Below are 15,216 nucleotides of genomic sequence, written 5' to 3'. Positions count from 1 at the left end.
TCCCCCACAAAGGTAGTACAGCTCAGCTCTGCTTGCAGCTTCTGGGTGGAGATAGGGGAGTGGAAGGAACAAGAGGGAAACATGCATCCAAGGATTCTGCTCTTTGGAGCGCTTCTTAAGGGGCTAGTTTGTCTCTCACCTGATTTAGCGTGCTAATGGAACTGGCATTGTGAGGCTGGCTTGAGGCAGCAACAGAGGGCCTGTGATGCCGCAGACAGAGGCCGGCACAGCTTGGTTTGTGCCCACTAAAGGTGCTCAACTCATGGCTTCTTCCTCAGAAGGGAGGGAGAAGAATTAAGTGTGCATATGGCATCGGACTTTTCAGAGAACTGCTCAAGGGACTAGTATCTCACCTAATTCTGGGAACTGAGAGGTTGGTGGCAAACTTTAGAGGGCTGGAGGCTTCTGAGAACAAAGGAGAGAGGGGCAACTTGCTATTGTGGACCACAGAACATGCAATACTACAGACCCCAGAGGGAGCAAAAGATTATGAGCTCCTGAAAAAGAAATCAGCAAACCTCTTGAATTGGGATGTACAAGCCAGAAAAATGACATGCCACCTGAAAGGTTTTAGAGTCCCCCAGAATCTCCAAACAGGCTGATTGGTAAAAGTCTTCCCCTGTGGAAAAAAAACAGTCCATAGAGACTGGGAGTGGTGGCTGTTTTTTAAAATGCATAAAACTTAGCTAAAAACAATAACAACAAACTCACAAAGCACACAAAGAAACAGAGAAACAGCACAATCAATGGAATAAATCTTCCAAAACCAACCCCAAAGAAGTGAATATCTATAAATCACCTGACAAAGAATTCAAAATAAATGTCTAAAATAAGCCCAATGATCTCCAAGACAACACAAACAGCTAAACAAAATCAGAAAAAAATGCATAAAAAATGATACTATCAACAAAGAGATAGAAACTATAAAAAAGAAACTTTATAGCTGATAAGGAACTTATGGGATAATATCAAGTACACCAATATACATATGGGAGTTCCAGAAAGCGAAAAAGCAGTAGAGAGTTTATTTGAAGAAATAATGGCTGAATACTTCTCCAAGTATAAAATAAGGAAATGGAAATCCAAATCCAAGAAGCTCAAAGGACTCTATCCAGGATAAACCCAAAGAAACGCACACCAAAATGCATTATAATCAAACTCTCAAAAGTGAAAGAGAAGGAGAGAATCTTGAAAGCAGTAAGAGAAAAGGAAGTTCTGTGGAAGGGAACTGTGTTTGTGGAAATAAGAATTCAGTGAGAAAATGTTGGGTAGTATGTATTTATATGGAGAGTGGAGAAATATCATACATTTAAGCCAATAGGATATTTTTGAATGAAAAAGTGCTATAGGAAGTTTGGTAGTGGAAAAATTTTTATAATTGAAAAGGTAGGGCACTCAGGAGAAGATAGATAAGATACATAAAAATTAGAAAAAGTCATAGTACAGATAAGTTTTAAAATCACTGATAAAAATATTAGTAATTATATTTGACCAACAGAAGCAAAGTGAAAATAAAAAACACTAACATTTATTGAATATCTTCTTGTCCCTGACTCAATATGAATGTCAACTCTGGAATGTGTAAAGGTCAAAGATTTGCCAAATACAGTAGCAGTAACACAGACAGCGGTCTACGTTGGGGGTTGGCAAATGACAGCTCGAGAGCCAAATCCGGACCACTACCTATTTTTGCATGGTCAATAAGCTAAACATGGATTTCATTTTATTTTATTTTCATACTGTAGAGTCAGGAATATATTTTGTTAACATGGATTAAAATTTTTAAATGGCTACATTTAAAATGGCTATGTAAGTACCTCTATAACATAATATTCTCAATTGGCCTGCAATGGCTAAAATATTTACTATTGGATCCTTTACAGAAAAGGTTCGCTAACACCTGATCTATGTGACTAACCAAGTCTTTCTGACTAGGATTAAAGACAGGAAAAATAATAGAACCTCGATTTTGAGGAGTCTGTCACATTCCACAGTACAGTCAACAGCAATACCCCAACAATTTGGAAAAGAAGGACTGCCCAGATTGACCCTGAACCATTGGTTAGCCATTAGCAAATACATCTACTTAGAATGATGTCCTATGATATTCTGTGAGGTGTTCATAAGTGGTCCAAAAAGCTAGGGAAATGTTTATTATAAAAAGTTGAACAAACTATCAGTTTTTGTGTGCATATGTATATGTGTGTTCATTTTGTTTTACTTCAATACTTCTCAGAACCTTTAAAAATATCCCCAGGACAGAGCTATGGTATGCAACAATTCCCAAATTTATTTTGCCTTACTTCTGTGGCACCTATTAAATATACTGAAGAAAGTCTTCCATAGAATAGTTTGGGAAATATACTTATATACTTATCTCATATAATATTAAAATAAATTAGTGGTGTATTAAAAAGTTAAATGTATAAAATATACCATAAAATCTAGAAGAAACTCAATGTAACTATCATATCTCTTATAGGAGTAATGTTTTCTAAGCTCAAGAAATAGGGAATGAATTACTTAGAAAAAGATGCACTGAAAGTGTAACCATGTAAAATTAAAATATTTTTATGTCAAAGACCAATAAAAATAGAGAAAACATGCACGGTAAATATAATAAATGGTTGCATACATAATATACACAAACAGTATCCACTGACACAAATATAACAAGTAACTTTCTTGTGTGCATCCACTATTGATCCCCTTTGGCTGTGTTTCCTACTGAAACCAAAGAAATTCAAACTTAGGTCATGTCACAACCCAGCTCTTAGGATAAGGAGCAAAATTCTTAACATGGCCTACAGGAAGCAGATGGTGCCGCCTCACCCTTCCCCTCTCCAGCTCACTGTAACCCCCACCACCCCGACTCTCAGGTGGGGGACACACATACAGCCCTTGCACAGATGTGCTGCTCTGCCTGCCAGACTCGCGCTCTCCTTTGTCCTTGCGCTCACCCTCCTCCCACAGGTCACTCTCACACAGCCTTCAGTGCTCAAATCAGACTTTTCTTTCTCAGAAAAGCCTTGCCTGACAGCAATCTAAAGATCTAAAGTGAAACTGTGGATTTAGATCGGATCCCCCATTATACAGCCATAGCTCCCTTGTTTTCTTTCCATAGAACTCGCCTCTGTTTTTAGCTTTGTATTTGTGGGACAATTTCATTAAATTCTAATCTTCTCTCTACTTAATAAACTATCAAGCTCCATAAGGCTAGGGATTCTTGACTCTCTTGTTGATTCTTGTATTCCTAGCATCCAGAATTACAATTTTCTAAAAACAAAGGAATAACAACAAAAATATATTTTTAAAATGCCAAAAATAGTATTTGTCTATTACCTATAACCTCAGAGATTATAGGTAATACTTTCCTTTTTCTACTTTTCTGCATTTTATTCAATAGTACACGTTAATAAAAACTAAGCATTTATGGATAAACCTAAATTTAAATAAATAAATACAATTAAGTAAAAACCAGAGTTTGAAAAAAAGGGAGGTGAAACTTGACCTTATGTAGAATTAATTCAAACAGCAAACTTCCCATATACTTATTGACATAGAAAATATTAATGATACACAGCTAATTGAAAAAAAGCAGGCTACACAATAGAGTACCTGGAAAGAAGTTATTTCTCTGTAACTCAAGAAAATGTTAGAATTTTACACACAATTTTTTTTTTTTTTTTGAGACGGAGTCTCACTCTGTTGCCCTGGGTAAAGTGTGGTGGCGTCATCCTAGCTCACTGCAGCCTCAAAACTCCTGGGCTCAAGCAATCCTCCTGCCTTTAGCCTTCCGAATAGCTGGGACTACAGGCGCACACCACTACCCCTGGTTAATCTGTCTATTTTTAGTAGAGATGGGGTCTCGCTCATGCTCAGGCTCATCTTGAACTCCTGAGCTTAAGCCATCCTCCCGCCTAGGCCTCCTAGAGTGCTAGGATTATAGGCATGAGCCACTGCACCAGGCCTTCATGCACAATTTAACAGTGATTATCTCTGGGTAGTAGGATCAGGGGTGATTTTCTTGCTTTTCTTGGTGCTTTTCTACATTTTAAATGTTTTCTGTAGTGTATATATGTTACGGAAAAAAACACTAATCTCTTTAACAGCTATCTCCTCTTTGTGCATTTACAATATAGTTCAATTTGCAGCACATTTTCAATCACACATCTATTTTTTCAAATAAGGGATGCCTTAAGTTAAATTACCCACTCCCCATTGTGTCATATCAATTACTTTCTAGAGTTTTATTAAAGCACAGCTGATCAAGGGTACCTCACATAAACTGGAATTATTATACGAATGTTTTCTTTTTTAAAAGTTTACAGCACTGACAATATGTATTACATTTTTAAGTAAATTGTGCTATCCCTTTTATCAGTATCAATTTTTTGGTATTTCAGGATTACTAAATTCTACTGTCATGTATGTTATCACCTATTTTTATATCTAGAAAATTTCCCATGAAGTGATTGATAATCTTAACTAAGAGAAGCAGAAAAACATTTTTGAAAAATTATTCTGTAGAACATTATTTTCCACTTATTCCAAATAGCACAACAAGAAGGTTTGCAGGAAATGAAATGAAACCATGGTAACCAACTAAACCTATCATGAGCTATCAGATCAAAAGAACACCGAGTACATTACACGTCAACGCCTACTGGCAGCATAATCCTTCCCTAGTTCCTTTTGATCCTTCTTCTTAAACATAAAAAAAAAAAGCTTTCAACCAATTTTCATATTTTAAAAGTACGTAAGCCCTTTTACCAATATCTATTGTGATTCTCTGGCTTTACTCAGGAACTCTTTGGCCAAGTTCACTTTAAAAGTCAACCTAATATTCTGAGAGTCAATTAGGAATTAATTGTTGGTTCTTTTCAATCATTAGTAAAATTATATTTTTTTCTTCAATGCATTTTATCATTTTCTAATATAGTAGCAATAGTTTCTTCATACTAAATCTTTGGAACTGTAAAGATTAAATAACATTCTCACAGGAATCCCCTGCTTAATGGAATCTCATCAGTATTCTAAACACAAAGCCGTAATAAATTAAATCCCAATTCCACTTACAGAATACAGAGGAGTCCCATTTTACCATCTGGTTGTCCATTCTATCACCAATCATCAATTCCCATCATAAACACTGAAGCCAAACTCACAGAATCTGGCTCAACATGTTCTTAAACTGCCAATTATCACCTAAAACTAAATAAACAAAGTAATATGGTTTTTGTCAGTCATTAGCTTTTTATCACACAAACACATAGTTAGGCAGACAATAGGGCAAACCTCTGCATAGACTAGAGATCATCTTTGCTGTTATGATTAGCTACCCCTTAGCAATTAAATTATCATTTAAAATAAAATATACATACATGCCATAAAAATAGGTGTATATTTGATGCATCACCACTTTCTGAAAGGATAAACAAATAATTGTGAATGGTGTTATCTCTAGGGAGTGGAACTAGAAGTATATGGCAGGAAAGTACTATAATTTATGACCATAAGCACTTTTCTCTTATTTGTAAAATTTTTTTACCATATCTGTGTTGCTTTCATAATCATAAGATGTAATAAGTTACATGGATGCAATTATGGTTTTATTTTTATAGAGAATTATGCAGTTTTCTTTAATAAGTTATTGAAACTTACTATAAAATAATTTTTGTAAGTACAAATTATCAATGAGTGATCTTATAATTGAATTTTGGTTTAAATTATTAAACTTTGAATACACTTTATTTGGGTTTTCTCTTTTTGGGGTGGGGAGGAGAAATTTAACCCTTGAGAATTAGTTGGAATAAATCTCATCCATAAAGGCCTTAAACAAAGGTTTATCTGCTTCATAAAAATGGTAATGTGTTGATAACTTGAAAACCTTAATGGCCGGGCGCAGTGGCTCATGCCTGTAATCCCAGCACTCTGGGAGGCCGAGGAGGGCAGATCCTTTGAGCTCAGGAGTTCGGAGACCAGCCTGAGCAAGAGCAAGACCCCGTCTCTACTAAAAAAATAGAAAGAAATTAGCTGGACAACTAAAAATATATAGAAAAAATTAGCCGGGCATGGTGGTGCATGCCTGTAGTCCCAGCTACTCGGGAGGCTGAGGCAGAAGGATTGCTTGAGCCCAGGAGTTTGAGGTTGCTGTGAGCTAGGCTGATGCCACGGCACTCTAGCCAGGGTGACAGAGTGGGACTCCGCCTCAAAAAATGAACAAACAACAACAAAAAAAAACAAGTCAGGCAACTCGAAAGATACAAAAAAGTACAAATCACCTTTAACTTCAGCACTTAGAGATAAACACTAAACATTTTTCAGATTGATATAGGCTATACATGTTTCAGAATTTATCAAATAGGAAATATGACATATTTTAAAAGAAAATATAATTTGTCCAAACATTACGTTTTTTTCAGTGTTTAAATTTTCATTTGTTCTCAATTATTTAAATTTTTTCCAAATAATTCTTATCTTGATGTTCAGCATAAAATCAATAGGAAAGAGCCAACTATTTTGTAGGTACAAGACATTCTCTGGAATAAGTCCAAATCTGTCCTAGAATATCCAGATACAGGATTTGGGGATTATTAAGACTCTTGCACATGTCATTTTGTTGTTCTCCCAATTTAGAGAAGCTAAAATAAGTCAGATTAACAGCAATGTCTCCGGAGCTGCCAAACTTGGATTTAACATTTCTCTGGTGTATACCGAGGTTTAGAAATAAAATAAATAAATGAATGAGGTAGGGGAAAAACGATGAAAAGAAAAAACATTTCTCTTCAAAGAAAAACTTTAAAATCTGCAACCTTTTTAAAAATCAGTTCTCCACAGCCAAAGAAAAACTGCTTACTAAATTAATTATCTAAATAATTCTGGTAAAATGTAGTTCCCACCACCCTTTCTACTCATCATTCTTATTGCTCCAACAATGATCTTTCCAAATTGCATATGTACCCACATTGCCTTCTATTAAAAGCCTTCAGTGACTCTCATTTCCTACAGATCAAGTCTACATTCTTAAACATACAATACCAGGCTCTCCTGGCACACTTACTGCTAAAATTCCCTGCACCCCCCCATCCCCAGCAGTCTACCATACATCAAATGCTCCATGCTGTTCTATGTATTCCTGCCTTGGCCATTTCTTCTTCCCAAAATGCTCATTTTTCCTCACCAACTACCCCTTCTACCTGGTAAACTTTCAGAGTACCTTTAAGAGCTAGCTTAAATGTCTTCTTTCTTGAATAGTACTTGGCAGGATACAGAAGCTCAATAAATGCTGCTCAATAAACTGCTTGATGATGCAGTTATCTGGGGAATTATTTTAATTATCCAATTTAACCATGAAGACTAAACCCCTGATTTCCATGAAAGGCCTTGACATGTATTAGCGACATACCAGGGATAAGTGTTTCAGGGTATGTATTAGTCAAAAGTGCTATGGATTTCACTATGCTAAAATTATTAACGTAACTGGGTTTTCCATATAACCTTTAAAAAAATATACTGAGTTACATTAAAGTCAGTTTGGAAAATAATACTCCAAATCAAGTTTTTTAAACACTACAGGCAAAAGAACTTAATCAAAACAACTTACAAAACTTGGGTGCCTAGCCTCTCATAACATTTTCGCTGGGACTCACATCTGATTTTCTTATTGCAGTATTTACCAAAGCTAAAGTTGGATATACTGCTTTAGTAAGAGTTTGACCAAAATGAAAACATTTGAAAAATTACACCATAGGTTGATTCTTACTGCCTAAGAAAGAAACTATCTTAACGAGTACAGCCTATAACAGTGTACTGGCTATGGTTAACTGTCTAACTGGGATCTATTTTCCTTCCTTCCCTTCAACCTTCTTCCTTCATTTAAAACAAGAAAAGAAAACCAGATTTTGTTTGGTCATTCAGTATTCCTCCCAGAGCCTCATCTTCCACAAGAAGCTGACCCATTCCCCAGCTCTAGGAGCAGATACTTGTTAGACAAGTTATCAGTGCATGTACTTCCCTGCAGACGTCACTGGCCCAGGGTGGGAAAGGGAGACTTATACTGGCCTCATCAACCTGAAGGGAAGGATGCATACTGCATGAGAGAGGAGAGCTCCCCTTATACTCTCTTGCTGGTCATAAACAAGAAAGCCTAAAGCTCTGATTGTCTAGGCAGCTTCCTTTTGACAACAAAGAAAACCAGCCTTAGACTAAAGTTGATGCTGTGAGTGCCCATGAATAGAAACAGAAAGATCTCAAATGCTTCATAACATCACTGGGATACTGATCATCCACACTATTATTACATTTCTGAATTTCTCATTATGTGAGATATTTCCTTACATAATTTATGTTTAAGCCAGTGGAGTCTGCTTGTTTTGAATATTAGATAATACTTGCAGCTGACAGAGAATATGATTCTTAAAAGTGGGATGCTACTAATAACAGACTAACAAGTTCTCTTTTGAGACATATTGGGATTATTATTCCCATTTTACAATTATTATAGAAAACTAAAGCTTGAAAAGGTTAAATATATAAAATATGGTTACGCAACTACAACTCAGGTTTGTCTGACTCTAAAATCTATACTGCAACTTCATTTCCAAAGTTCTAACAGTGAGAGTAGATAACTGCAATTACTTTGTGATAGATTTTTAAAAAAATATTTAGGAGCTTAAGCCATTGTGAAAAGGAGATATATCATATCAAAGGGAATCAATGTTGACAGTGAGCCCAATAATACATCAAAGTAATGCATATTTTCAGTCTCGTGCCATATTAAATGTGCAACATTGATATAAAGACATGTTTTTTATATTTCCAAGAAAACTCTTGGACAGAGTGGAATCAAGTGTGCCCTACATTAAATGGATGACTTAGGAGAAATAATACTAAGATTCTAATGTTCAGCTATAATTCACCTATTTGCATATTTCAGTTAAGGCAGGAAAAGTAAACAGCCATATAGGATGAAAATGTCACTTACATATTTGTTGAATTAGTAAAGGCCTTTTTACATTCATAGAAATCTGATTTTTTAAAAAAAATACATGACATGTTCAGATAAAAACAGTAAAAAAAAAAAAAAAAAAAAACTAGTTATGAATGGGTTGTAACTGCACTTAAACCCAGAAATCATTTAGATTTTTATCAGGTCTAGTGGTGATAATGAGAAAACAGATGCCCAATATTTAAAAGGTCATTTCATAGAATCACTCATACTAGCCTTCCACTAGTTTTTTAACCTCCCTAATTCACTATTTCCAAGAAGCAAATGAAAATTACCTGACATTAGGAACTTAATGGATGGGTTTAACAGCAGATCAGAAGTAGCAGAACTCAAGACTAGTAAACTGGAAGTCAGGCCAATAGAAAATGTCCAAACTGAGCCTACTAATATTTTTAGTGAGAAAAATTATATAATGACTTTTGAAATATATCTTTTAAAGAATTAGTTCTAAAACTATGAAAACCATAAAGAAAATATGTTTTCAACTAAATTTCTTATTTTAGGTTATGTATAATTGATATCTGCCATGATATCTCATTAAATTATCAGTAACCCAAATGTTGTCAAAATCAACATTCAGAAAACCTCAAGGGTACTTTGAAACATTTCATGAGTCATAATTTAGTGCCCAGGCCAGCATCTTCTTTTTAACTACATACTCTAAACAAGCAAATGCCTATCTATATGCTCCCTTTGTAGAAGACACTTTCTATGAGTAACAATCATTTTTCCTGAGTGAAGAAGAATGAAAATGAGCAAAGACAGAAAAACCAGATAAGGCCTGGCCTAAAAGTCAGGCTGAGATGGGCTGTGGGAGAAGATGCAACTGAAGAGGGGAAAAAATATCTCACCCATAGAACACCTGCCATGCCATGCAGTGAGAACCTCTTACTGCAGAAAACTGGTACTATGACGGCACACAGGGAATACATGCTCCCCTGAAGAGCACCTCGCATCACACACAAAGGTCCTCGGTGGAGAGTCGGGCCCTGCAAGTGCAGGGAAGATGGCAGTGACAGTGGGAGGTATGTTCTTTGAAACTGCTCAACCCAATAATCTTGCTGATTATCCCATCAGATTTTAAGACGGATCATTTATGATACTATGGGAGATATATTAGAAGGGACAAAGCTAGACATTTGGGGACTTCTTAGGCAGTTATTAAACTAGTACAGAAAGTGGCTTAGAGTTGAAAAGGGGGGGAAATTTTGAGAAATACTTAAGAAATAAGATTGTTGATTTTTGGCTGTGTAGGACAAGCAAAAAGAAAAAGTCCTCTTAACCATTATATAGTACAGGCACAGTACCTAGGGCTTTCTGGGGTCTAAGAAAAGGTATGAAATATAAAGAGAAAGGCATGGGTCCAAAACACGAAAGAAAAACTATAAAACTAAAGTTAAGTACAAAAGCAATTTATACTTTTTATAAGATTTACACATTTTAACAGCAAAAAATATATATTTGATATGTGGTATAATATAGGATGGGGGCCTCTAAATGAATGGTGCTAGGGCCTGCCTCTTAAAATAGACCTAAGAAAAAAAAGAAAAACGATTTCTTGGTTTCTGTCTTGTGGAACTGACTGAATAATAGTGTCACTAGATAATAAAAGAAATATAGATATTATAACATATTTGGGACCAAAAGTGACGAGTTTAGTTTTGAATATACTCAGATTGAGAGACTGAGTTCAAGGACTTATTCCTAATTTCAGAGCCTTTGGTTAATGGTAAATGGTAAACGCACAATGAACATCAATGGCTATAAACTAGACAAACCAGCTACCCCCAATGGATCACATATTATGTTGAAAAAAAAAAAACAAATTGATGTGAACTGGATTATCAGTTGAAATAGGAGTATCAGATAAGAATAACACATATATCAATACAACTTCTATTTCATATTCTGCCTAACACTTGCCTGTCATACATCTAGTTTAAAATAAGAAAAACATCAATCATATTTCAGTATGTGAATTACTCACAATTCATATTTACAAATTCCTCTCCCTACCCTCACACTACAGACCCTTTTGCTCACTACCATTTCTTTTTCAAGTAATGATTTTATGGTGATTTTCAATAACATAGAAAGGCCTTATGTTACCCGAGACCTGTGAATTTAAAACACTCCCATCAAGATTTATTGCATCAGAGTAGAAGGGAAATGATTATAAACCTAAAGCCAGGAGTAGAATGGGGGAGGGCAAGAAGGTGGGAATGAGGAAGAGCTTGGAAGGTTTGGGCAGTACTTTTCCCCAAACTAAATCTGTGGCCCTCAAGTATTTGCTGCTGTCAGCCAGTGAAAACTGCGTGACAGACATGTTATGAGGGGTAATATGGTGTCATGGACAGTCTTAATACTTGAACTTCCAATTAGGCAAACCTGAGCTCAAACTGAAGTTTTGTAACTTCTATGTGATCTTGGAGAAAGGTAGGGGAAAGAGCAACAAAGAGGAAAGAAAGTGTTGTATAGATTCCTGTTTCTTATTTTACCCCACCTCCTCCTCCTTTATTCTGGTCCTCTGTCCTTTACATCAAGCCTTATTTACCCCAGATAACCATATTCCAAACATCTGGAAATGCGGTGGTACAGAATTACAGAATTATAAAATGTTAGGAGTAAAACGATGCAGAAACCAACTTCAAGAACTTCTGTGATTTGCCCCAAATTAGTCTTCCAATTCAATCGATGGCAAATCGAATAGGTATGTGAATTGCCAGACCACATTCTCCCCTTCCTCGTTTACTACAATTTAAACCTGGAAAACATTATAATTAAGTAATTAAAGTGGGATTTATACTTTATAATTTGCCACAAAAAACAAATTTCCATGAACATGAACTTGCGTGACAAGCTATTCTCCAGGTAGGCAAATGATTCAGAATTCAGTATAAAATAATAAATTATATCATGCTTTTTGTCAGAGAGATTAATATTAAATCTGTGAGAGGAACAAAAGCAGTCCCTGCTCACTCACACAGGCACAAGTGATTGGAGAAGGAGTTACACACGTTAGTCCTAAATATTAATGTCATCTTTCTATTCTCTATTTGTGGCTACCAAAAGAAATGTCATTTCTTTGACCTCTTTGAGAGTTGCTACTCTTAAGTCTTTTCCAAAGAACAGATGAATGTATGTCTGAATGAATAAATGAAGGGATGAACAAAGACACTGGATAACTGCTACGAGCCTCTGGAGAGGCAGCAGTGTAGAGAGATGAAGAGCACAGACTCTGAGCCAGACAGTCTGGGTTCAAATACCAGCCGCACAACTTCATAAACGTGTGACCTTCGCCAAGTGACTCAGCCTCCAGGTCCTCTGTTTCCTCATCTGTAAACTGGGGATGGTAACAGTACACAGAGATGTTGTGAGGATTAAATGAGGTTAGAGACCTGGCATGAGGTAAACCCAATAGATAAGCATGCTATTGTATTACCGTTCTTATTATTGGGTTCTTATTATGAGGTTAATAATTTGTTTCTGGGCACTGTACTGTAAGCTAGGAACAGACAAAATAGGCAAAGTTCAGTTGATAGGGAAGAACCAAGAGCTCCTAAGGAAAGCTGCTTCAACCAAGAGCCAACCTAAGAGAAATGACATTGCTTTAGCTTTATGAGTTACAAAGATCTTTCTCTAAGTCCCTTTCCTTATTCAAGAAATCTGATGAAAGCCAACGCAGCAAGACAGACAGGGAGAGAAGGGGTAAGATGGAATGGAAGGAAGTAGCTACCACAAAAATGCTTTAAAAGTTTTTCAACTCTTAATTACTGAGTGCTACCATTCATGAGGAATTTTTAAAGGGTCTCAAAGCTATTAAAATGGTAATTAGGTCCCAAGAAAACAAGAACCAATTCAATTACATGCTGGATGCTTTTAAAATTTAAAGCCCTCTATTAAGAGGGTTTTAAATGAAGCACAGTTATAACTGCAGGCCCATGACCAACCTTAAAGCCAAAGTGTAGGTCCCAGGCTGGCGCTGGCTCTCCCGGATGAGGTAGCTGCCCTCAGCCACACTCAAGAGCTGGTCGGCAGCTTCTCTGGAGATCATGCCGTGAAACCTAAGAAACAACGTCAATTCAGAAACTGTGTGCTTTCTACATTTTTCAATAAAACAAAAGCCCCCACCTTCTCCTGTTGTTTTCTAGACAAAGTACTGCCATGCAGTGCAGGTGAAGCACTGGGGTTTAACTATGCTTGTGTTTCTCTGGGCCTGGCCCCTGGCCAGCTGCTCTGTGGTGATAAGAACAGCACCTAAGTAGTGATCCAATCCGGTTAACAACCATGGAATCAAAATTCACATCCATCTAAGGGAAGATCAACCACCTCTCTCTAGAGGACAATTTCTTTCTTATGTAGCCATTTAACCATATGGACTTGCTAAAAAAAATATACAGAAATGTGTCCCATTTCCTTTCTCTCCATTAGTAACACTGCTCCAAAATTCTGGCTCTGAGTCTACATTGGCAATTTTCCAGGACCCTGGGTTGTCCTTAATTGGCATGATTGCACAATAATGTGCATAATCTGCATTACTGCATATTCAAGCCCAAAGCAAACAACTATAATACTTGCTTTCACTCTCTGCTAAGATCTTATCTTTGATTAACATGGAAAAAAGGAGGAAAAATACATATAAATAACACACTCTTTACACAAACACAGTAGATTCATCTATAACAATATGACATAAACATTGATAAGGAAAAAAATGTCAGTGGTGACACATATTAAAAAAACAAAACTGTCTTACATTTGTATGGTGATTTATAGTTTATGAATAACTTATAAATATATTGTCTTTTCAGTATCTCAAAGATCATGAAGGAATTCAGGATATGTCACCCCAAAATATGCTACTTTGGTGTATTGATTATTTTGAGCAGAAGGCACTTGAAAAACACCAAATGCAGGTAGAGGCTTTCTTTGAACTCCTCTTATCTACCTAAAGACAGATCTTCCAAAAGGAATTCCACTGTCATCAATCCCCTCTCCATGACTTTCATCAGCCAACTGACTCCTATCACAGGAGAGGAAACTAAAATTCTACATCACACCCAGATAAACTTTGCCACAAACTAGCATAACTCCCATCTATTCTTCTACAGGTCCAATCATCTTTCCTACAACTCATTTATTTACCTCCCCCTTCCCTATTGAGATGGGCTACATAAGCTCTCAAATCTCACTTTTTTGGAGGTATTCACTTTATTTTTTCTGTGATGCCCCTTTACACATAATATTAAAAATTAATAAATCTGTATACCTTGTTTTCTATTAATCTACCTATTGCTAGTTTATTTCATAGACCCAGCTATCAAACAGGAATACAGAGGGAAGGAAAGTCTTTCCTCTCCTACAATAACTGCATTGACCCAGTGCTCAAAAGAAACTTGGTTGCTTTCACTGGTACAAAAGAAACAATAGTCTCTTGAATTTGGAATGATATATTTAGAAGGCCCTGAAATGGCACCTTAATAATTTAGCAACTTTACTAGGGGGCAAGTGGCAATTTTCTAGAGTTCTTCCTCATAGGAATAGTTCAGTCTCTCTCAATTTAAGTCTAAAAACAGTTCATGGTAGGTATGTTCAAATCATGATAATTTTAACAGCTAGGTTTACAATGGGCTCCTGAATTTCTCATCTCTATCAATTTCTCAATCTTTGAGAACTAGGTCCATAGGCTAACACTCTAAACCTGCTGGAAGCAAAAAGATGGTAACCTATCCCTTGCAGTTACATACACCATTAGATTAGCATATTGGTATATATTTTTAGTTTACATGACATCAATTAATAAAGTTAGTAAACTATAGTATCTATCTGTTAAAAAAAAGTATCAATTAACTCAAAAGAAAATCACTCAAGAAAGCAAATTGTGGAACAAAACTTGACGATGATATTTAAAGAAATTTAAAACTATTCATACCAGTTTACCTAAAATTTCTACCTCCCATAAAATATCTTATGTACTGAGATATTTCTTATGGTGTTACTTCTAATAGTACAGTAAAAACAACCCAACTGTCAAAAGCAGGAGACTATCTAAATTACAGCACAACTGCAAAGAATACCAGTGGTTTGCCACTATGAAATCGCCCTTCCTCCAACTCACAGGTAGGTACCTGTAATCCATTCACAAGTCTTGAAAACTTACATAGAACTTTAAATAATTTAAAATATTTGCTATGTAAACTGTTGTT

At 36.0% G+C, this 15,216-nt stretch overlaps 1 protein-coding gene across 3 annotated transcripts in view; it reads right to left on the bottom strand.

The window, feature by feature from the left end:
• CHN1 (chimerin 1) overlaps positions 1–15,216 on the bottom strand; it is a 181,525-nt gene that overhangs the window by 87,953 nt on the left and 78,356 nt on the right. For all 3 annotated transcript variants that reach the window (XM_069470656.1, XM_069470663.1, XM_069470649.1), the window contains one exon: positions 12,961–13,074. In XM_069470656.1, coding sequence (XP_069326757.1) covers positions 12,961–13,074 — 114 coding nt within the window. The remainder of the gene's footprint in view (positions 1–12,960; positions 13,075–15,216) is intronic.

Source organism: Eulemur rufifrons, chromosome 1 (assembly GCF_041146395.1).
Source record: "Eulemur rufifrons isolate Redbay chromosome 1, OSU_ERuf_1, whole genome shotgun sequence".
In the NCBI taxonomy this organism is placed as follows: domain Eukaryota; kingdom Metazoa; phylum Chordata; class Mammalia; order Primates; family Lemuridae; genus Eulemur; species Eulemur rufifrons.
The sequence above is the reverse complement of the archived record's forward strand: the minus strand, read 5'-3'. Positions and strand labels throughout refer to the sequence as shown.